The sequence below is a fragment of the Molossus molossus genome, unplaced genomic scaffold (assembly GCF_014108415.1).
Source record: "Molossus molossus isolate mMolMol1 unplaced genomic scaffold, mMolMol1.p scaffold_m16_p_14, whole genome shotgun sequence".
NCBI classification, from domain to species: Eukaryota; Metazoa; Chordata; class Mammalia; order Chiroptera; family Molossidae; genus Molossus; species Molossus molossus.
The window spans coordinates 21,856,765-21,879,823 of record NW_023425349.1 but is presented as its reverse complement, the minus strand read 5'-3'; the positions used below and the strand labels follow the sequence as shown (position 1 = coordinate 21,879,823).

Sequence of the window (23,059 nt, the reverse complement as noted above, 5' to 3'; positions counted from 1 at the left end):
GTTCACAAAGACGAACATCTTTTTCTGTTTTGCAGAGAGAGAGAGAGAGTGCTCAGTTAGTAAGCAAGGCACATTTCTAGTGCTGGAATAATGCCCCGGTCAAGTATTTTCTAGAACAGACCAGTGGAGGTTTTCGCTTTGCACTTGCCTGCCTCCTCTGTTCCTCCGACATGCACGCACATTCGTGTTTGTTCGTCCGACATGCACGCACATGCGTGTTCCTGGACCCGTGCTGACTCCACCGGAGGACTCACGGGCTCCAAGCAATTCCGGGTGGAGTCTCTTCTTGAGAAGCCCGAGTTGAGTGTTTTGTTTTTTTCCAAAATGAATTCTAGGGTGGAATCCTGAGTGTGGGTTAGGAATTTTAAATCTTGAAAAAATCGACAAGAATAAACAGAGAGTGGGAGGAGAGGCAGCAAGGAGAGGAAGGACGAGGAAGGCGGAAAGAAAGTGGCTAGAGAGCAGGGAGGAGGGTGCACAGGCAATGGCCAAGAGCAAACACTTTACAAAACCGCCACAAATACACTACTCTCACTCTTGTGAACCACCTCGGAGTCAGAGACACACGAAGATATTAAGTACCACAGAAGGAGATCGAGAACTATTTATTCCAAAACTCAGATCATTCTTAGTCTTATCCTAAGGAAGAAAGTCAGTTTATTCTTTCTTACCAAACTCCCCGGTGGTGTGTGTGCGGGTGTGCATGGGCATGTGTGTGTGCAGGCAGGTACAGGCTTTAGTTTCATAGGAGATGGAGTTGGTCAAGGACACTTATGAGAGAAAGATGAGAGAGGGTGTGCTGAAGTAGAGGAAGGGAGATGCGTCCACCTCTAGTCTCAATACTCAGTATGCTCCATAGACTATCAGAGTCACCTGGGGATTTGTGAGGAAGAAAGGAAGGAAGGAAGGAAGGAAGGAAGGAAGGAAGGAAGGAAGGAAGGAAGGAAGGAAGGAAGAAGGGAGGGAGAGAGGGAGGGAGGGAGGGAGGGAGGGAGGGAGGGAAGGAAGGAAGGAAGGAAGGAAGGAAGGAAGGAAGGAAGGAAGGAAGGAAGAAAGGGAGGGAAAGAAAACAGACAATAGCGTGGTGGTTACCAGAACAGGAGGGGGTGGGGACAGGTAGAATAGAGTGAAGGAATCAAATATATAGTAATAAAAGGAGACTTGACTTTGGGTAGTGAGCACACAACACAATATACAGATGATGGAATTGTATACTTGAAACCTATACAATTTTTTTAACCAATGTCACCCTGCTAAATTTAGTAAAGTTAGAAAGAGAGAAAGAAAGAAAGAAAGAAAGAAAGAAAGACAGAAAGACAGAAAGACAGAAAGACAGAAAGAAAGAAAGAAAGAAAGAAAGAAAGAAAGAAAGAAAGAAAGAAAGAAGCTACAGGAACAACAGCAACAATAACCAGTGAAAGGAGGAGGATGAGAAGGAAATTGCATACAAGGAGGATAATGGATTTATACATAGGACTTTCATTATGTGGACGAGAAGGGAATATTCTCTTTAGTGCTCCAAGACCTTGCTATCAGCGTCACCTGGGGATTTGTGAGGGAGGGAGGAAGGGAGGAAGAAAAAGAAAGAAAAGAAAGGGAGGGAGGGAGGGAAAAGAAAGAAAGAACACAGACAATAGTGTGGTGGTTAAGAAGGTCACATAGACTTTGCCATCACCTGGGAGCTTCATAGAAATGCAGAACTTCAGGCTCTACCCCAGATCCAGTGAATAAGAAGATGTATCACCAGATTGCCAGATGATTCTTACCTCTGAGAAGCACTGCTCTCTAACCAGAAGACCTGGGGCAAGAGTATCAGCGTTGCCTGGGAGTTGGGGAAAGTGCAAATTCTCAGGCCCCACCCTGGACCTACTGAATCAGAATTTCTGAGGGTGGGGCCTGGATGTATACGTTTAACAAGCCCTCCAGCTGATTGTGCTGCATGCTCAAGTTTGAGAACCACTTGGACTAGAAGTCTGGAGGAAATGAATGTTAAAAGAGGGTGAGGAGAAGAGGAAGGAAAGATTTAGATTGGAGTTTTCTCCTCAGTATTCCAGGAAGTTCTAAACCTTCCACTGTCATAGAGAACAAAGGACCACACAGCTAGACTACCACTAGGACCATCACCTTTGATTTTATCGCCTTTATTTGACACAAATTAAATCTTCCTTTTTTTTTTTTTTTTTTTTTGCATCGTGTATGCATTTGCTCAAGAGGGAGTGTAGCCAACATGCTCAATGGGGTGGGGAGGACAATACATCCCCAAGTCAATGTCCTATCATTCTACTCTAAAGAACAGATGATAAATGAATCCAGCCAGGGAAGATCCCCCAAAGGAGAAGGAATTTAAAAGGTCAAAGATGAGGAATCTGGCACCTGGTGGCACGAGGAAGCCAAAGATGCAGTGTGGGGCATGCTTTGACTGTTTCCACATGCCGTCCACTCTGATGTGGACAGCTGATTCTTTCTTTCTATGATCTTAAATAAAGTCATATGCAAGTAGACATCCAAGCCCCATTTCCCAACCACATTGCTGCACCTATAAAGCCACCACTGTCTGCATGATAATCGTGATGCCCAGTGTATCCTCACACCCCTTATTGCGATCCAGAAAGATTACAAAGAGGACAACAGCTGTCCAGTGTTGCAGTTTCTCTGCTCTTCTGTAGACTGCAGTTGGAGAGAATCTACGCTGAGTAAAGAGGGACCCACTCCCTGGAGGCAGGGCTGGTGGCAGTGGCCAAGCTTCTCTTCTTCACTCTGCTCCTAATGATGCCACTCTGGGTACGTCCCTCAGCCCTGAGGTTCATTTTTAACATCTGAAAATCAAGAAAGTTGCTGGCTCCTAAAACCCTTAACCTGCCTAAGGCCCTTTCCCCTTCTGGTGACAATCTTGCAGAGAGCTGGGCTGTCAAGGGGACTGGCGACTGGCGATGGTTGCTGCAGAAGCTGCTTTGGGCAAAGGCACATTGCCCGGAGAAAGACATGTGAAGCTGAAAGTCAGCACACCAGGAAAAGGAGAAACATAATCCTATCGACAATCAGGAGGCAAAGGCAGGATTTAGAGGTACAGCCCAGATACGCTGCCAAAAAGGCTGGTCCTCCAGTTCACGTTTATGTGACTCACCGGGGAACTTGATGACAAGGCTGATAATGGGTGGAGCAGGTAGTTAAGGGAATAATTCTGTTATAAGGGGCATCTTGGAGGGGGAAAAGCTAGATTTTGCCAAATTCTTTTTCCCATAGTCTCTACTCACCTATTAGGAAAACTAGAGTGTGTATGTGTGTGGGGGTGGGGGTGGTGGGGGTGGTCAGGATCTAGTGGGCATTCAGCAACGACTCACACAAACAAAAACAATGATGCTCTTTCCTGAGGAAAGATCTTTTCTCAAATCAAAGTTAGGCTTTCAAAGAACTCATGTCTGTTCCTTTATCTGAATGCTTCTTTTTTATTAGAAATAGCAGGGTTTAGAGAACACAGAGACTCAAGAAAGCTTTCTACAGATCTAGAAAATTCCCCTAGAGCCTTGGGCTGGTAAGTCATCTAAGTTTATACAATTGCATATGTCAAGTACTGTCTGGCTACAATGCCAGACACCGAAGATTTCATTTGATCATTTATCACATCTGAGATACTATGACAGTAAGACATAGCATGAAACTGACCATTTACTATGCCATGACATGGTAAAATGCGCTCCCATTTCAGAGATGCTAAAATATAAAATATGTTTTGGATGAATGACACAGGTTGAATATCCTACCTCTATTGAATGTTATGTTTTAGGTTTAAGTCTAACTCGAACTGCTACTTAGACACGACTATGTCTCAGGATAAGGTGAGGGAACTCTGGCTGAGACTTTATTCATCCTCAAGGCCTAGTCTAATACCCGGGTCAGTATCCTGACCAAGCCAGTAAGTAGAACTCAGCGGAGAGGGTCACTGGTGTGCCGGTAGCAGGGGTGCTGGGTGGTTGGGTATAGAAAAATTGATTGTCTTGGAAAATTGAGGGCGTGGCACCTAACAAGCTTATGATAAGTGTGCTCTTCAATCCAGTTCAAAGTGCCTGGCACTGCAGTTTTCTCCATCTGATACTTCTTTAGCGAAAGGGCGTGGGACCATCAAGGCATCGAGTTCACGAGATTCACAGAATGTCTCATTAACTTGTCCAGCATCAGCAAGGAAGCACTGGGCTAGTGTTTGTATTTTCCTCTGAAGGGCTCATCCTTCAGTATTGTTATGAAGTTTCCTCCAGTGTAGCCCGCTTGTGTGGACAGAACACAGGGTTAGGAAATAAAACAGTTTGGCCCTGGCTGGGTTTCTCAGCAGTTAGAGCATCAGCCAACAGACCAGAGTCTCGGGTTTGATTCCGGTCAAGGTTCGGTCCTGGCCGTGGTCCAGGTCATGCAGGAGGCAGCCAATCAATGTGTCTCTGTCACATCGATGTTTCTCTCTCTCTCCCTCCCACTCGATCTGAAAATAAATAGAAAAATATCCTTGGATGAGGATTAAAAAAAAAAGCTTGGGTGAGTGTCTCATGGACAGTTAGGGTAGCAATGGGACTCACAAGGACATGTACTTCATTGAGAAAGATGGACTGATCAGTAAATTGTGTGAGTGCCTACCTCTTTGTGAGAATCCTGAGTCCTCCCAACAACCACGGGAACAGGTGCTATGGCTGCTTCCGTCATGCAGATGAGGAGAGTGGGGCATCTTGTCCAACCACGAGGCTCGTTAGGTGGGAGCCAGCATCTGAAGGTGGGTGGTTAACCCCAGAGCCTGTGCTTTTAAGCACTGCACCCATATATAAGAAATAAATCTTTCTACTAAGGAGACCCAGACGCACAAACTAGCCATAACATAAAGTACTTTACTAGAGATGTGTACAAAGTGCTATGGAGTTCAGAGGATGAAGCAATTATGTTCTGGGATCTTACATATTAATAAGAAAACTCAGCATTAATGAGTCAGCTACATTTTCTTTTTAAGAAGGGGCACATTCTATTATTCTATAATTTCAGTTCATGCGTTTCCCAGATACCAAGCATTTGCCTGTTGGTGGGTTGAACAGCCATGCACCCACTCCGAGGTTCACGGGCATCCAACAATCCAACACAAGGTTCTTTAGATATAAACCAATGTTTGGGTTGTGAAAAAATTCAAACACACATAAAAGCAGGGAGCATAGTATAACAGCCCCCAAAATATCCCTCACTCGGCTTCAGTTATTATCAGCATTATACTCTCCTTGCATTAGCTGTATCCACCTCCCTTCCCCCACCCCACTTTATTCCCCCCCCCCCGGAGCATTTAAAATCAAATCCGAGCATTCATATAATTTTACTAGTGAATACTTCAGTATGACAAGCTAAAGATACCAGCTCTTAAAAAAATCAAAATCAAAATACCATTATCCCAACCATTATGTCCATTTTTTCCTGATTAACAAACATGATGTTAACGGAAAAATTTCTGCTTCTTTTGTACAGGACAGAGACAGACAGTTTCCCCTCTTCTTTCCAGTCCGGCCTATTTGCAAAGATACAAAATCTTTTGTAGGAGCATTTTAGGTTCTTTGGAAATAAAAATAAAATGGACAGTTTTTACAGAGCACACATAAAGCATCACTTTATTTAAAGGTTAAAACCACAAAGCAGGTGGGAAAGCCAGCAGCTGGCAGTGCGGGCGGGGGAACCGCGTGTGCCCTGTGCTGCCGCGGGGCCGAGGCGCCGAGACGCACGGTGGTCATCTTGCCAGCGAAGGCTGAGCGGATAACTTGAATGCTAGTTCACTCTTTCCCTTTGACCAAAGTACTCTGTCACCACCAATGCCTTCCCAAACCTCTTCAGTACAACAGAATGTATTTATGGGCCAAACACTTCTCAGCACCCCTGAATCCATCCAGCCTTCAAGGTAATTAGCATTATTTTTATCTTTCACATTTCTTCTGTACTTGACTTTGGAAAGGCAAATTATGAAAACAGAATTGAAATATTAGGGAGGGAAGCAAATGATAACTATGTGCTATGGGCCAACCGCAGAACCACAGTGACGAGGCAAGTACTGGTCAGGCGGAAATCGGAAGGGGTGTCTCCTGGATGGGGGACAGGCATCAAGTCTCCTGGATGGGGACAGGCATCAAGTCTCCTGGATGGGGGACAGGCATCAAGTCTCCTGGATGGGGACAGGCATCAAGTCTCCTGGATGGGGACAGGCATCAAGTCTCCTGGATGGGGACAGGCATCAAGTCTCCTGGATGGGGGACAGGCATCAAGTCTCCTGGATGGGGACAGGCATCAAGTCTCCTGGATGGGGGACAGGCATCAAGTCTCCTGGATGGGGACAGGCATCAAGTCTCCTGGATGGGGGACAGGCATCAAGTCTCCTAGATGGGGACAGGCATCAAGTCTCTTGGATGGGGGACTGGCATCAAGTCTCCTGGATGGGGGACAGGCATCAAGTCTCCTAGATGGGGACAGGCATCAAGTCTCCTGGATGGGAGACTGGCATCAAGTCTCCTGGATGGGGACAGGCATCAAGTCTCCTGGATGGGGGACAGGCATCATGTCTCCTGGATGGGGGACAGGCATCAAGTCTAGCAGTGTACATAGAAGGAGCTGAGTTTGTAAATTCAAGTGTGCTGTATGTCAGAAGGTGAAATTAGGAGAGAAGCCAGATGGAACTGTTTGAGATGCTTTCTAAGTTTTTAACTGTAAGAGACAGGACAAGACACCACAGGAATCTATAGAGTTGAGTGTCTCATTCTTGTCTGTACTGTGTACACTTGCCTTCTGGTTGTCTTGGTACTAGATCTTCAAATTATAAGGACTGTATTAATAATGTATTAAAATATAAAGCACACTAAATAAGCCTAGTTTGCTTCACCTTGGGGAAAGTTCTTAGGTGGGGCTTAGACAGGGTTTAGGATGGTAGACCAGAAGTTCCACTAGACAGAAGCTCAGCTAGTTGAGAAGTTCAGCTAGACCAGACCACAGAGACTGGTGCTGCTATTAAGATGAGGTGGCTGGTGTGGCTCAGTGGTTGAGTGTCGACACATGCACCAAGAGGTTGCCGGTTCGATTCCTGGTCAGGGCACGTGCCCAGGTTCTGGGCCCACTTCCCGGTGGGGGGCATGCAGGAGGCTGTCAATCAATGTTCCCTCTCATTGATGTTTTTTTCTCTCTCTCCCTCTCCCTAAAATCAATCAAGAAAAAATAAAATAAAAAGATGAGGGGAAGGATGACTGTGATTTGGGCAGATTTATTTTTTCTTCAGTTTACTATATAACTAGCAAAACAGTCATAGTGCTAATGACACACCTGAGATCAACAATACAAATGGGTGGGTGTGACCTCCTGTTGCCTCCCTTGTCCACTTGCTGGGGTTATCAAACTTTGATCATCTTGCAGCCTGTGCAGTGAGGAATCAACCAGGACTCAGTGCCTGTTCTACCTTTCACCCTGGTAGGAGATGCCTTAGCACCTAAGAGTGCACCCTGTTAAAATTTATTTTTGGTTAATCCTCACCTGAGGATATCTTTTCATTTGTGTTTAGATAGACTGTAAGAGAGAGAAACATTGACGTGAGAGGGACACGTAGATTGGTTGCCTCCAAGACGCTGATTGGGGCCAGGGATCAAACCTGCAACCCAGGCCCTGGCCAGTTTGGCTCAGCGGCTAGAGCGTTGGCCTGTGGTTCAGAGAGCCCCAGGTTCGGTTCCGCTAAGGGCATGTACCTCGGTTGCAGTTTGTCCCCGGCCCTGGTTGGTCATGCGGGTGGCAGCCACTCGATGTGTCCCTTTCACGTCGATGTTTCTCTCTCTCTATTCCTCTGTCTCCCTCCCACTCTATCTGAAAAACAAAAAAATGTCCTCAGGTGAGGATTAAAAGAAAAAGAAAAAAAGAAAAAAAGAAAAGAAAAAACCCTGCAACCCAGGTATGTGCCTTTGACCAGGAATCAAACCTGAGCCCCTTTGGTCCACAAGCTGACACTCTAACCATTGAGCCAAACCGTCCAGGACCTATTACAGTATATTTTGACAACAACCTGTCACAGTCTTCTGAGTTCCATTCTGTATTTTTGGGTCTACTTAAGGTTCAAGTGTAACAAGCTGGGCAGGGGATTAAGATTAAGCTCATGAACTATTTTGATAGGGATAAAAGAGGTGTTTGTGGTGTGTGTGTGTGTGTGTGAGAGAGAGAGAGAGAGAGAGAGAGAGCGAGCTTCTGGCTATATCTAACCTGTTGCTTCTCCTTCTGAATTAATACATTAAGCACACACAGAGTATATTCATTCTGTAGTTGAATATCCATATTGCTTTGCCTGTCTTCCTCATTGGCACTGCTGACTAGAAGGAATTTTGGAATGAGGCAGGGCAGAGCTCACTCTCACTGTTTTATGTAAGTTGATCTTTGGGTGGGGACGAGAAGGGAGGGTTAGAATAAAGTCAGCAACATCTGAGATCTCAAGAACACATGGTAGAAAGGAACGTGTAGGGATGGTGTTATGATGGGGTTAGGCGAGAACTGTCAGTACAGGCAAGTGCTGACACGGGTAAAGGAAATGACTTGTATAGAGACCTCACAGTGAGAGCATGGATGGTCAGAGAACTTAAAGGCACTCAGCATGAGGTCCTCTCAACCGTGTGGCTGCCCTTTAAGCATTGCCTGAAGTTATTTGGTGGGACTCCCACCAAAAACAAAGCTGCTTTGTGATTAGAAACATTTTCCTTTGCAAACATCAGAAACATTGGCTGTAATAATAAACCACCAGATTATAGAGCTTACCTGGGGTTGGAAATGCCAGCCACATTCTCGCTAGGGTTTGAGCTCTAGAAACTGTGCCGTGGCTGATGACACTGAACTCGAGCCTTGGACTTCAGGTGCTGAGGGAGTAATTTCTGGATCATGTAGGTATTGCTTCTTCGTACCTCAGTTTCTCCAAATGTAAGGTGGGAGCTCTGCAGAACTAGCAGAGACGCGTTGGGGAAGGGCTGGGCAGAGGGAAGGACATCAATATTCATTCAGCCATTGGTTAGGCATCCGCACAACTTCCAATTCTCACAACTTTATGAGGCAATGTAGGAGAAAATACATTTTAAATTACACAAACAGAATGCAAACTATAAGGTGTGCCAAAAAGAGTTTGGAACGATTTCCCCTTTGACTATAGTTTGTAGATTCTCAGTAAAAGATCCAGAGTTTGGAAAGAATGTAGTATGTTGAGAAATGCATGCAGGTAGATTTTGCTCTTTTTGTGGTCTTCACCTTAACCCACTCTTTCGGGCTTCTCCTGGTTTGTCACTTCGCACACTTTATTCCACTTGCTGATCAGATACACGTTCAAGGTCTAGGAGCAGAACTAGCTCGAGCACTTGACGGGGAGTGAACGGTCCAGCAGACACAATGACAGAGGAATTTTCCTGACTCAGAGGGCGCGGGCTGGGTGGGACTAGACAGGTCAGGACTGAGGAGGGTGGAGCAAACACTGGGAATGGTTTCTAGGAGTGCTGGGATCAGCATGTCCTCTGAAGAGAAGGGGGCAGCAGTCTGGTCCGGACACCCGAACAGTCTAGATCTACGTGAATCTCTTTAAAGTAACTTGGCTTCTTTCCCAAATCTCAACACCCAGAAATACCCTGCCGGGATCCTATACGCTTGGTGGCTTTGCCTGCTGATTAGGGCGGCGGTACCAGCTGAAGACAATGCAGCCCCGGGAATATGTTTACAGCTTTTCATTATTTTCAGAACAGCCCGTTCCCCTCAGGTTCCACCCATGTCTACACTCTGGGCCCAGGCTACCTCGAATGGCTGGTTGTTAAGATAATTGGGGGCGGGGGGTGGGAATGAAGATCTGAAGTTGTTACTGCATTAAGGTCAGAGTTAGGAGGGAATCCTGAGTTAGTAGCTCTAATCCCAAAAAACACCCCAAAGTATCGCTGCTGCTATGTTGGTTGTTAAGGAAGCATGAGAAAGTAATTCCGATGAAATTGACTAGTAAATTTGATATTGTAAGTGTCCACCTGCAGCATAAAGCACAAGGAATATCGTTAAATACACTGATAGTTTCAGTAATTCATTAAATTCCTTAATTGGATCATTAGCAACTATTTTCCTCCTGTGTATGTAAGTGGGTCAAAATTTATTGAGATTTTCTCTTGGTCATAGCTTCCATTTTTACATTGAACAAATACTCACCTTGATGTGAACTTTCTCTAGAGATTCCTGAAAGGGTATCGGAACAAAACCATATAGAAGATCTGTATTACACAGTACATGCCACAGCGCACACCAGATTAAACAGGATACACAGAAAGATGATGTAAGCATTCAGTGGGGTTTTTATGTCAATTAGTTTTAGTGAGTTAAATATTACTTTTTATAAATATGAAAGTATATTTATGAATATAAAAATAATTCATTGTCATTGAAAATAAGTCAGGAAAATTTGGATAAGAGATAAAAATCACCCCTAGCTCCATGTATAGGGGAAATTATTATTAACAAAGTTTGGCAAGTTTCTATTTATATTGCATATGCATATTCTAGGCAATTGAGAGCCCATTATAAACCCGTTTTATATACTGTTTTCATTGCTTCTTGGCCTTTTTGATAAGATCGAGCACGTATATACTGTTTTCCACTGAATATTAATGCTATGATATTATTAAATGGCTTCATAATATTTAATTCTATAAATATACTGTGAATTCCATAACCAATTCCAGGATTTATAGTCATGAAAGTTGTTATTGATTTTTTATATTAAAAATGCTGTGAAAGCCCAGCTGGTGTGGCTCAGTGGATTAAGCGTCAGTCCCATGGACTGTGAGGTCCCGGTTCGAATATGAGCCAGGGCGCATACCTGGGTGGCAGGCTCGATCCCAGTGGGGGCGTGCAGGAGGCAGCCGATTGATGGTTCTCTCTCACATTGATGTTTCTCTCTCTCTTCCTTCCTCTCTCTCTAAAAAATCAATAAAAACATATTTTAAAAAATGCTGTGATAATTTTCTTGGGTACATAAATATTGTCCTCTGAATCAGATGTTTTTGGGGATTGTTTCTTAGGCAAGAATTATGGAAGTAAAAGGTATGCAAACATATTTTTAAAGTTTTTTATACATGTTGCCAATTGTTTTGAAGAAAGGTGGTATAAGTTTAAATTTCCTACAGAAGTTCAAGACCATGATTTCATCTAATACCTGACTTTATATTATCATTAAAACAAACAGTACCACCAAAACCTTTGCCAATTTGATAGGCCAAAATTGACATCATTTTATTTTACATTTCTTTTATAATTGGTGAGTCCATTCCCTTTCTATCAGTGTTCTTCTTTAGTGAATTGCCTGTTCGTATCTCTGTCTCAAACAAAATACCTTCTTATGGCTATCTATTAAACCATCATATTTTAGAGTATTATTTTGTCACATATGCATTTGCTTGGTTTTAATATTCAGTTATGTTCACACTTGACTTGTTAGAGAAGTTTTCACATTTTTGTAACCAAATCTATTTATTTCTTTTGTGGGTCCTTTAAAAATTTATAGTTATTATTATTATTTTAATCCTCACCCGAGGACATTTTTTTTTCTATCTTTTGTTTAGATAGAGTGGGAGGGAGAGAGAGGAAGAGAGAGAGAAACATCGACGTGAAAGCGACACATCGAGTGGCTGCCACCCGCACGACCAACCAGGGCCGGGGACAAACTGCAACTGAGGCACACGCCCTTAGCGGGAACCAAACCCGGGTCTCTCTGGACCACAGGCCGACGCTCTAACCGCTGAGCCAAACCGGCCAGGGCTGTAATTATTTTTAAAGTTACAATTCATCAGTTTTTAGTATATTCATAAAGTTGTGCAATTATCAGCACTACATTTTTCTTTTTTGGGGCAGAATATTTCATCAGCCCCCAAAATAATCCTGTAGCTATTAGCAGTGACTCCTTCTCCCTCCTCATCTTCCGTCCCTGTAGATTTGCTTATCTTGGGCTTTTCATATAAACAGAACCATACAATATATTTTGCATCTGGTTTCTTTCACTTAGCATAATGTTTTCAAGGTTCCCAAGGTTAATGTCAATGTTTGTTTTTTTGTTTCCTCAGACTATGTTTGGATTTTCTACAGCCTTTGTCTCTTTTGAGAAGTATCTTTTCTAGCCTGAGTTTAAGAGATTTTATTAAGAATACGTTTTATTTATTTATTTTTCTGAAAGCTTTCTGCCATCTACTAAAATGAATATGTGGGTTTTAGCCCTTGACAATCCTGTTACAGGGCAGGACGAGCTTGACTATGGTTGGACAACTTTTTTATTCTTGCAGCAAAAACCATATTCCATTTGCCTGTTAGGTATTGTTGGCTTTGTTTTTATCTACTGTTGTTAACTATTTAATGTTTGCCACATGGATATATCGAAGTTAAGAAGCAATGTTTGATATGGTGAAAAAAAAACAACAACTGTCATTTTGGGCCAGACATATGTGAGTTTCGATTCAAGTTCCAAAATTTATAATTCTGTGACCTTGGGCACTTTTTCTTCTCATCTTCATTATGCATGGCGTTTGCAGATTTTTCATCATGTAAATATGGAAAGTTTTGTATCTTGCCTTCCCACCCCCTTATTTAACCTTATACCACACGTATTTTCCATGTTATTGCATTATCTTTGAAGGTCGCATAATATGTGGTTCAGAAACGTGCTTTGAGGTAGCATAGTTTAGAAATCTCTAATGTTGGACCTTTCATCCATTTTCACCAACAATAATTCTGTAATGAACTTTATTATGCCTAGAACTTGCTTTATATTAGCTCAAAGCATATTAAAAATATATATATATATTTTATTTTATTTTTTTTTAATTTTTTTTTTTTTAATCCTCACCCGAGGATATTTTTCCATTTTTGTACAGATAGAGTGGGAGGGAGAGAGAGGAAGGGAGAGAGAAACATCGACGTGAAGGGACACATCGAGTGGTTGCCACCCGCACGACCAACCAGGATCGGGGACAAACTGCAACCGAAGTACGTGCCCTTAGCGGGAACCGAACCCGGGTCTCTCCGGACCTCAGGCCGACGCTCTAACCGCTGAGCCAAACTGGCCAGGGCTATATATATATATTTTAAAGGGGACTCTAGTACACTGCTGGTGGGAATGCAGACTGGTGCAGCCACTATGGAAAACAATATGGTGTTACCTCAAAAAATTAAAAACTGAATTGCCATTTGACCCAGTGATCCCACTTCTTGGAATATACCCTAAGAAGCCAGATACACCAATCAGAAAGAATATATATACCCCCATGTTCGTAGCAGCACTATTTACAATAGCTAAGATCTGGAAACAGCCCAAGTGTCCATCAGTAGACAAATGGATAAAAAAGCAGTGGTACATATACACAATGGAGTACTAAGCAGCTGTAAGAAAGAAAGACCTCTTATCCTTTGAGACGACATGGAGGGACCTGGAGAGTATTATCCTAAGCGAAACAAGCCAAGCAGAGAAAGACAAATATCACATGATCTCACTTATTTGTGGAATATAATGAACATAACAGTCTGAGGAACAGGATAGACCCAGAGATGTGGAAGTAGGGTACAGACTGACAACCCTCAGAAGGGGAAGGGGAGAGATAAACCACAGAACTTATATGCATGTATGCATAACTAATGAACATGGACAACAATGCTGGGGGTGGGGTGGGGGGGACGGGAGGAGGGTGTCAATGGGGAAAAAAGGAGAAACATCTGTAACAAAAATAAATTCATAAAATATCATTAAAAAAATATCTGGCTGGTTTGGCTCAGAGTTTAGAGCATCAGCCTGTGGATCAGAAAGTCCTGGTTCGTTCCCACTAAGGGCATGTATGTCGGTTGCAGTTTGTCCCTGGCCCCAGATGGGGTCGTGTGGTTGGCAGCCACTCGATGTGTCTCTCTCACAGTGATGTTTCTCTCTCTTCCTCTCTCTCGCCCTCCTGCTCTACCTGAAGATAAATGGAAAAAAGTGTCCTCAGGTGAGGATAAAAAAAGTATATATATTTATATTAAATCCCTTTATTTATTTATTTTTAGATAGAGTGGAAGGGAGGTAGAGCGGGAGGGAGGATTGGAGGGAGGGAGGGAGAGAAACATTGATGTGAGACATGTCACATGACCCCGACTGGGGCTGAGGATTGAACCTGCAACCCATGTATGTGCCCTTGATGGGGAATTGAACCCATGACCCTTCAGTCTGAGGGCCGAAACTCTAACTGCTAAGCCAAACTGGCCAGAGCTAAAAATATTTTTAAGAATACATATTGTCAAAGTGCTTTCTAAAATTATTATACCAATTTACACACTCACTGATAATGTAAAAATGTCTTACGTCATTCCACATTTGACAGCATTGTTTATTAAAGTTAAAATTAAATCACTGCTAATCTGATAAACAAAATGGTTTCTCACTGTTGTTTGAATTTGCATACCGTATTGGTATACATATGAACTTACTGCATTGCTTTGGTGAGTTGTCTGTGTTCTTGAGTTCCATTAATGCTTTACAATTTATATAATAGAGACTATAATAAAAATTATTTCTTGATCTGTCATAAGAATGTGGCTTTACATTTTGATTATGATTTTTTTGAATGACATCCACACTGTGAACTTATGCTTATGAAATCTGCTCATCATTTGTACTATCACATCTCTTAACTTCTAGGTTTAGAAGAATTTTTTAGCCTTCAAATTCTTGAGAAAATTCCAAAAAACCATTTTTATGGTTTTAATGTTGATATTTAACTCCTCAATCCACCTTAAATTTATTTTTGTTACATGATACGAATATAAATGAAAAGCTTTTCAAATTTTTACCAATTGTCAAATGCCAGTCACTCAATACTTCTCCCTCTCACTTTCTAATATTTTATAACAAAAATGCCACTGGTTATTGATGTTTTCTTGGACAGCTATCAGTTTTTAAGTAGAATATTTGAAATTATATAAAAAGACTATCACAGTGATACTTTTGTGATTCTTGACCCAGCATGTACTATTTATTTTTTTAAAGTTCTATGGTTAATCTCTTTCCATTCCCCACCTCCCACCTTCCTCTGAGACCTGTCAGTCTGCCCCATGCATCCGTGCCTCGGACCTGTTTTGTTCATCAGTTTATTGTGTTCATTAGATTCCACATATAAGTGAGATCATGTGCTATTTGTCGTCTCTGACTGAAACGGTCTCCAGGCCCACCCATGCTGTTGCAAAGGGTAAGAGCTCCTTCTTTCTTACAGCTGCCTAGTATTCCATTGTGTAAATGCACCACAGATTTTTTATTTTTTAATCGTCACCCGAGGACATTTTTGCATTTATCTACAAAAATGGAGTGGGAGGAAGAGAGGAAGGAAGAGAGAGAGAGAGAGAGAGAGAGAGAGAGAGAGAGAGAGAGAGAGAGAGAAACATCAATGTAAGAGAGGCACACTGAGTGGTCGCCACCCACACGACCCCCACCAGGGCTGGGGACAAACTGCAACTGAGGTACATGCCCTCAGTGGGAACCAAACTTGGGACTCTCTGGTCCGTGGGCTGATGCTCTAACTGCTGAGCCAAACCAGCGAGGCCTGTACCACAGCTTTTTTATCCACTCATCTGCTGAGGGGCCCCTGGGCTGTTCCCAGATCTTAGCAATTGTAAGTAGTGCTGCTATGAACAGAGTGCAGATATTCTTTCTGATTGGTGTTTTGGGATTATTAGGATATATTCCCAGAAGTGGGATCACGGAGTCAAATGGCAGTTACACTTTTTTTTATTGTTGAAAATAATACAGATGTCCCCCCCTTTTTCCCCATTGACCCCCTCCTTCCCACTCCCACTCCCTTCCTGCTCTTCCCAACCTAAAGCCCATGTCCACTGGTTGTGCATATATGCATATATGTTCTTTAGTTTATCTCTTCCCACCCCTCCAACCCCCCATCCCTGAGGTCTGTTAATCTGTTCCCTACTTCCATGTCTCTGGATCTGTTTTTGTCGACAGCTTATTTTGATCATTATGTTCCACAAACAAGCACGATCATGTGGTATTTGTCTTTCTCTGATTGGCTTATTTCACTTAGCACAATACTCTCCAGGTACTCCCATGTTTGTCTCAAAGGGTAAGAGATCATTCTTTTTTTTACAGCTGCATAGTATTCCATTGTGTAAAAGTACCATAGCTTTTTTATCCACTCATCTATTGATGGACACTTGGGCTGTTTCTAGGATCTTAGCTATTGTAAATAGTGCTGTTATGAACATAAGGGTACATTCACTCTTTCTGATTGGTGTTTCAGGTTTCTTAGGATATATTCCTAGAAGTGGGATCACTGGGTCAAATGGCAGTTCCCTTTTTAATTTTTTGAGGTAACACCATATTGTTTTCCACAGTGGCTGCACCAGTCTGCATTCCCACGAGCAATGCACTAGGGTTCCCTTTTCTCTACATCCTTGCTAGCATGTGCTGTAGGTTGATTTATTGATGGCAGCCATTCTGACAGGTGTGAGGTTATAGTTCACTGTAGTTTTAATTTGTGGCTCTCTGATGATTAATGACAGCAGCATGTACAATTTTAATTACTGCAGCTTTAAAAAATTTTTAGTAAAGATGGTCCTTTCCATTATTTTTCTTTAAAATATTTTAATTTTCCTTTTTTATTCTTAATGAAGACTAGAATACATAATTTGGTGATGCCTCCCCACCCACAATCCAATATGGTAAGTATGAGTGGAATTACATTAGGACTATAATTTTATTTGGGGAAAAAATCAGTATCTTTAAGACATGTTATTCTCTCATCCAGGCAGTGAAATGCTTCTCATTATTTGAGCATTTGTAAATTTTATTGATTTACAGATATAATTTTGTTGTGTTCTTCCTTGTGACCACATACATATCTTATTTATATAACACATACCTATATTATTAATATTGTGAATAGTCTTTTTTTTTACTCTATTTTCTATTTATACATGACGTAGAAATACTCTTTATTTTTGTATATTAATCATGTAATCATCCCATTTCATGAACTCAGTGTTTCTAATGGATTTTCACCTTACAAGATATCATCATATCTTCTGCCAAAATGAAAATTGTAACTCTCAATGTTCTCATTTTATATACCCTTTATTTAATTTATAAATTTATGTGCTATGGCTTTGGCTGGAACTCACAGAATGATGTTTAAAATCAATGGCCTTTTAGCTTTGTTTCTGACTTAAGGAAAAGCATTTGACAGTTCTCTACAGGACTGATTATAGCTGGTTTGAAAGTGGTAGGCTTAGGAATACTGGATAAACACCCTTATTTCCTTCTCAGAAATGTAATAATTCACTGTGAATACACCTGCCCTTTACAATAACGTTCGACAATGTTTGTGACTCACTCCCTTGGCTGGTGCTGTCCTTCCTCGTCCCGTCTGCAGGCACAACTCGCTGGCTTACCGCGGAGCACAGAGCTCCTCCAGCCAGGCCCCTCAGTCACGTAGGAGGTGCACTTGCAGAACCGAGTTCTGCTGTCACCTGTGGCCGCTTTCCTGAGCTCAGCTTTTCCGGGACCATCTTTGGAAGCGGACAGGATGTAAAGCGACACGATAGAAAGGCAGGCTCATAAGCATGTGAGGCTGGTGAAGAGAGAGGGACCCCGGGAGGAGGAGCGGCCGAGCGAAGAGAACCCCCCGACCACCAAGGGCTTTCTCATCACCCCTTTCTCCACAGTGGGGCAACGCACCTTGCACTCTCTGTGGGAGTCCTTCTCCCAGAGGGTGGAGACGAGTTGATTTTCCTATTTTAAACAAAATCTAGTATTCAGCTGTATTTTCGGGAGGTCCAGGAGGTCCGTACCCGGCAGAAGCGCAAAGGTGGAGTAGGCCGAGCCGTGGGGCAGGGAAGCCTCCGTTCTCCCCGCCGGTGGGACGGGGCAGAGTCCTGGGCCGCTTCCCCCACGTGCCTTTCCCCTCCCTTTCCTGTCCCATCGCTACGGCCTTTCTCCCAAAACAGAGAGTTGTGGAATTATGACCCAGAAATGGGTCTCTGTTAATCTTCCAGTTCTTGCATTTTTTTTTTTTTTTCCAGATGTGAGAAGGACGGGGAGCACTTTATTTCTGAGCCGCAGTCATTATGTCCCCCCACCCCCAGCCACTAAGGCGCTGCCTGCGGCTTTCCCAACGGTGGGAGGGAATTAGCCAGGCTGTCCTCAGCGCCAGGGCCACGTTCACAGGAAAGGCAGAGCCGAGAGCTATTCTCGGATTAAACACAAGGCGGCCTTCACTGGTGCACGTGCTGTACAGACGCCGGGAGGAGAACGAAGGCTCTCCTGGACTGTCATTTCTCCGTACACCGCATGTGATCCTGTCCTACGCCAGTAGCTAGATGGACATCATTGCTCCTCTTCATCGTTCTGTGGCCACCTCACAAAATGGCACTGTCCAGCAAAACATTATTTCGTAGCAAAATATATTTTAATCAAAACATCGTTTTAAGTAACTGAATGAAAACGTGTACCGGGAACTTTCCCAACAGACAGCCGAGTATGTACATTTGGTGAGCGTGGAGCAGCATCTGTTTAATATATTTTTATATAGAAAATACAGGCATATTTTTAAACATGGAAACATGTAAGAAAGTATGTCACAAGGAATAACAAAATGTAACACAAAATAAAAAGATAACCTCCAAATGACAAGTGCACTAAACAAAACAAGACCCAGCACCGTGTTGGGATTTCTTTGCTAAGTTCCAGGACGCCCAGGACTATCCCAGGAAGAGATGATCCTGCTCTTGGAGAGCTGGTTGATTGTGTGGTGGTTAAGACCCAGTCTTCCTTTTCCTGGAACAAAACACAAAGAGATTCAACAGAAAACTGAACTGAAGAGGTACTAGCCCTTTGGGGGCTGATTAACACAGGCCTGAAGGTCTCAGATCCCTGGGCACCATCCATGACTTTTGTAGGGATGGGCGTCCTTCCGCAAGACAACTAAGGGGCATGAGGAACACGTGGTAACTCATGAAAAGATCTGAGAGCCAGCAGATCTTCTCTGGGTTTTAGTCCAGGCTCTGTCACTAGTGTCCTGTCTGACAATCCTCCCATCTGTCAAATGAGGGCCTTGGACTTCATGAACCCCAAAGTCTCTTACAGCATTAAAACAGTCTAGAGTTTTTATTTATGGTATTTGTTTAAGATCCATTTTCTGAAGAGGCATGCGGACATCAGAGGAAACACAATCTCTTTCTTAAGCCTTGAGCTACCCGGGATGATCCCGGCAGCCTTGCTCATCCTGGGGGAGGGGGTTACTGAACGCTACAGGGCATTCCTCCACGGCTGTCACAGAGGCCCAGAAATCGCTCCATCTGTCAACAAGCACTTGTTGAGCACAAACTTCTCTGCTGGCGCTAAGTACAAGGGACACGAGCTCTTAAGTACTCAAGCTCATGGGAGAGAAGAAAATTAAAAAAAAATTTATCTGTAAACATGTGTTTTGATTTTTCAGAAAAGCTTTCTCCCTCTTCCATTTCAGGGGATTACATTCCACCTTTCGTCTTCTGGGAGTTGCTAGCCTCCTCTCCCCTCACCCAAAGGTAAGGTTTGACAAAACGACTCTTCAACCTAATCCAACCGAGGACCGCCGTTGACTGATCCATGGTGGGGCCCCGAATCCATCCGGACCGGTCTTCTCCTGGGCCAGCTCACTATTTCTGTGGCTACCGTGGCAGGACACGTGAAATGTGGGAGCTGTGAGCAGTCCTGTCCTTCCACGTGCACAGAACCTGAGAGACAACCACTCCGCAGCAAGGGAAGGGACGGAGCAGACCCGGGAGAGAGGTGAGGCGGGAGGCGGGGAGGCTGCAGGGGGCTTTCCAGTCCTCGCTCTGACCCTCCTGATGCTCAGCCGCCCCATGTATTTGGGTTCCATGCAAAGTCCCTCTATTGTGAGAACACATTCCTTTCTTTGCTTAAGCTATTTAGAGTTGCAGTTAGAGAGTCCTAACTAATTTGGATCTTCTAGAATAATGGATCGCAGTATAACGGGGCGGGGCGGGGTGGGGTGGGGCTGCCCAGTCCCCCGGGTTAAAGTTGACCTTTCCTTGAATGTGGGATATACTTCTCAGCTTAATTTGCCCTGTATTTTTGGATTCCTTTATCAAGCTTTTACATAAAAATGTAACGTCGTTCCCTTTATTAGACAGTATTTTCACATAAGTTAATAACCACCCTTGCCCTTGTCAAGAAAGACCCCTTTGGGAGTAGTCTGATGTTAGGAAACCACGCAGACTCCGGGTTTCTTTTTCTCATCCGTTTGAAGGAGTGGAAATAGAAAGTCTCAGATTATAAAATGTTATCAATTGTTTTTGTTCCTTTTTGAGTTACTGTCATTCTTATTCCTTGTATCTTTCCTCCCCCCCGCCCTCTCTTTTTCTCTTCTTTTCCCTCATTTTCCCCAGAAATCCATTCCAGTTTGACTCGTTTTTCATATTTTTTCAACTCTACTTTCTGGTGAAAGTGTCATCTTTATCTTGGAAGCTTCTGATTATACATGTACAACCAGGTTTGCTCTTTGGGGCTCCGTGAACTTTCCCCCTCGCAGAGAAGGCAGGTGATTGAGAAGATATGAGGAAATTCATTGGCACAAGACAGATTTTTTGTTGTTGCTGACTAAGTTTGTATTTAAATAGACTTTTTGTCTTTTTAGGTTGATTTTAACATTCCAATCAAAATAAAATAAAAGGAAATGGAAAATTAAGAATTGTTTTTAGTTAACTAAGTTTCCCATTTTAAAAAATGAATATGGAAACAGGCCTTTGTTTCTAATGATTCCTATACGATTAAAGTAAACGTACATTATACAAACCTAAGTGATGTGATGCAATGATGTATGCTGAAAGTCTGAAAATAAGCTGGTAATATTCCAACATTAGGATATTTGTGAGGACAATATATATATATATTTTTTAAATCCTCACCCGAGGATATTTTTCCATTTTTTGTACAGATAGAATGGGAGGGAGAGAGAGGAAGGGAGAGAGAGAGAGAGAAACATCGACGTGAAAGGGACACATCGAGTGGCTGCCACCTGCACGACCAACCAGGGCCGGGGACAAACTGCAACCGAAGTACGTGCCCTTAGTGGGAACCGAACCCGGGTCTCTCCGGACCGCAGGCCGACGCTCTAACCGCTGAGCCAAACTGGCCTGGGCCAATATTTTAACACAAAATATTCTATCCATGGTATGATAAAATATAACTGATATCTCCCAAGGTTTAAAAAGTTTAAATCTTGAGAAAGATAAAATATCAAAGCTGGAGGCTTTGAAACTCCCCGGTTTCAAACTTTATAACAAAGCTACAGAAATCAAAACAGTCTAATGTTGGCATGAAAGCAAACATACAGATCAACAAAACAGAACAGAGAGCCCAGAAATAAACCCATGCATACATGGTCAATTAATTGTGACAAAGGAGCCAAACATCCACAATGGGAAAAGGACAGTTTCTTCGATTAATGGTGTCGGGAAAACTGGATGGTCTGTGCAAAGGAATGGAACTGTATAATACCATACACAAAAATTAACTCAAAATGAATTAAAAACTTGAATGTAAAACCTGAAACCACAAAAGTTCTAAAAGAAACATAGGCAGCAAGCTTCTTGACGTTGATCTTGGCAATGATTTTTCAGGTTTGACAACAAACGCAAAGACAACACAAGCGAAAATCAGCAGGTAGGACTACATCAAACTAAAAAGTTTCGGCACAGCAAAGGAAACCATCAAGAAAATGAAAAGGCAAGCCACTGAGTGGGAGAAAAAGTTTGCAAATCACATATATCTGATAAGGACTTAATATCCAAACTATATAAAGAATTCATACAACTCAACAACCAAAAGGCAAACAAACAATTTGATTAAAAAATGGGCAGAGGATCTGAATAGACATTTTTTTTCCAAAGAGGACAGGTCGATGGCCAATAGACATGAAAAGATGCTCAAATTACTAATCATCAGGGAGATGCAAATCAAAACCACAATGAGATATCACCTAACACATGTTAGAATCGCTGTCACCACAAAGACGACAAGTGCTGGCGAGGATGTGGAGAAAAGGGGACCCTTGCGCTTTGTTGGTGGGAATGTAAATCAGTGCAGCTACTATGGAAAACAGCAGGGAGGTTCCGCAAAACAATAAAACAGAACTACCATAGGATCCAGCAATTCCACTCTGGAATATTATTCAGCCACAAAAAAGAAGAAATATTGCCATTTTGAACAACAAGGATGGACCCTAAGGGCATTGTGCCAGCTGAAATAAGTCAGACAGAGAAAAACAATTAACAAATACCGTATGCCGTATGCTCTTACTTACGTGTGGAATCTAAAACAAAAACCAATCCACATATACAGAGGACAGACTGGTGGTTGCTAGAGGTGTGAGTGAAGGAGCAGAGGGTAGGTGAAATGGGTCAAGACATCAAAATGTACAAACATCCTCTTGTAAAATAAATAGGTCACAGGGATGTAATGTACAGCATGCTGACTACAGTTAATAATATTGTACTGTGTATTAAGTTGTTAAGAGAGTAAGCATTTTTTTATCTTAAAAGTTCTCATCACAGAAAAAGTAGTTTTGTAACTATGCATGGTGATAGATGTTAACTAGACTTATTATAGTGATCATTTCACGTTATTATACAGACATCAAATCATTATGTTGCACACTTGAAACTAATAATATATGTATGTCAATCAATTTTTTTAAAAAAACCTTAAATTACTTTTTAAACTATTTTTCCTTTAACTTATTTTTGTGATGATCTTTTTTCAACTATATTTATTTAGTTAGAAATGACAAACCAATTGACAGAACCTATATTTATACAATTTTTCTTGTAGCCAATTAAATACTGAATATATACACACACTGCAAATATAAAACAAAATTCTTAACTTTGAAATTAACTCTTATCATCCATTTTAATACTATTTTTTATTGTAACCAAGAATGCAAATGAATATTAATAAAGTGTATTGCATTTATTATTATTATTATTTTTTAATCCT

General features: G+C 42.3%; 1 protein-coding gene across 1 annotated transcript in view; it reads right to left on the bottom strand.

Annotated features, from left to right (window-relative positions):
* Positions 1–18,550: 18,550 nt before the first annotated feature.
* The window catches only part of SVEP1 (sushi, von Willebrand factor type A, EGF and pentraxin domain containing 1), a 181,993-nt gene continuing 177,484 nt past the window's right edge, over positions 18,551–23,059 (bottom strand). The window contains exon 48 of the mRNA XM_036260999.1: positions 18,551–18,835. Coding sequence (XP_036116892.1) covers positions 18,814–18,835 — 22 coding nt within the window. The 3' untranslated portion in view covers positions 18,551–18,813. The remainder of the gene's footprint in view (positions 18,836–23,059) is intronic.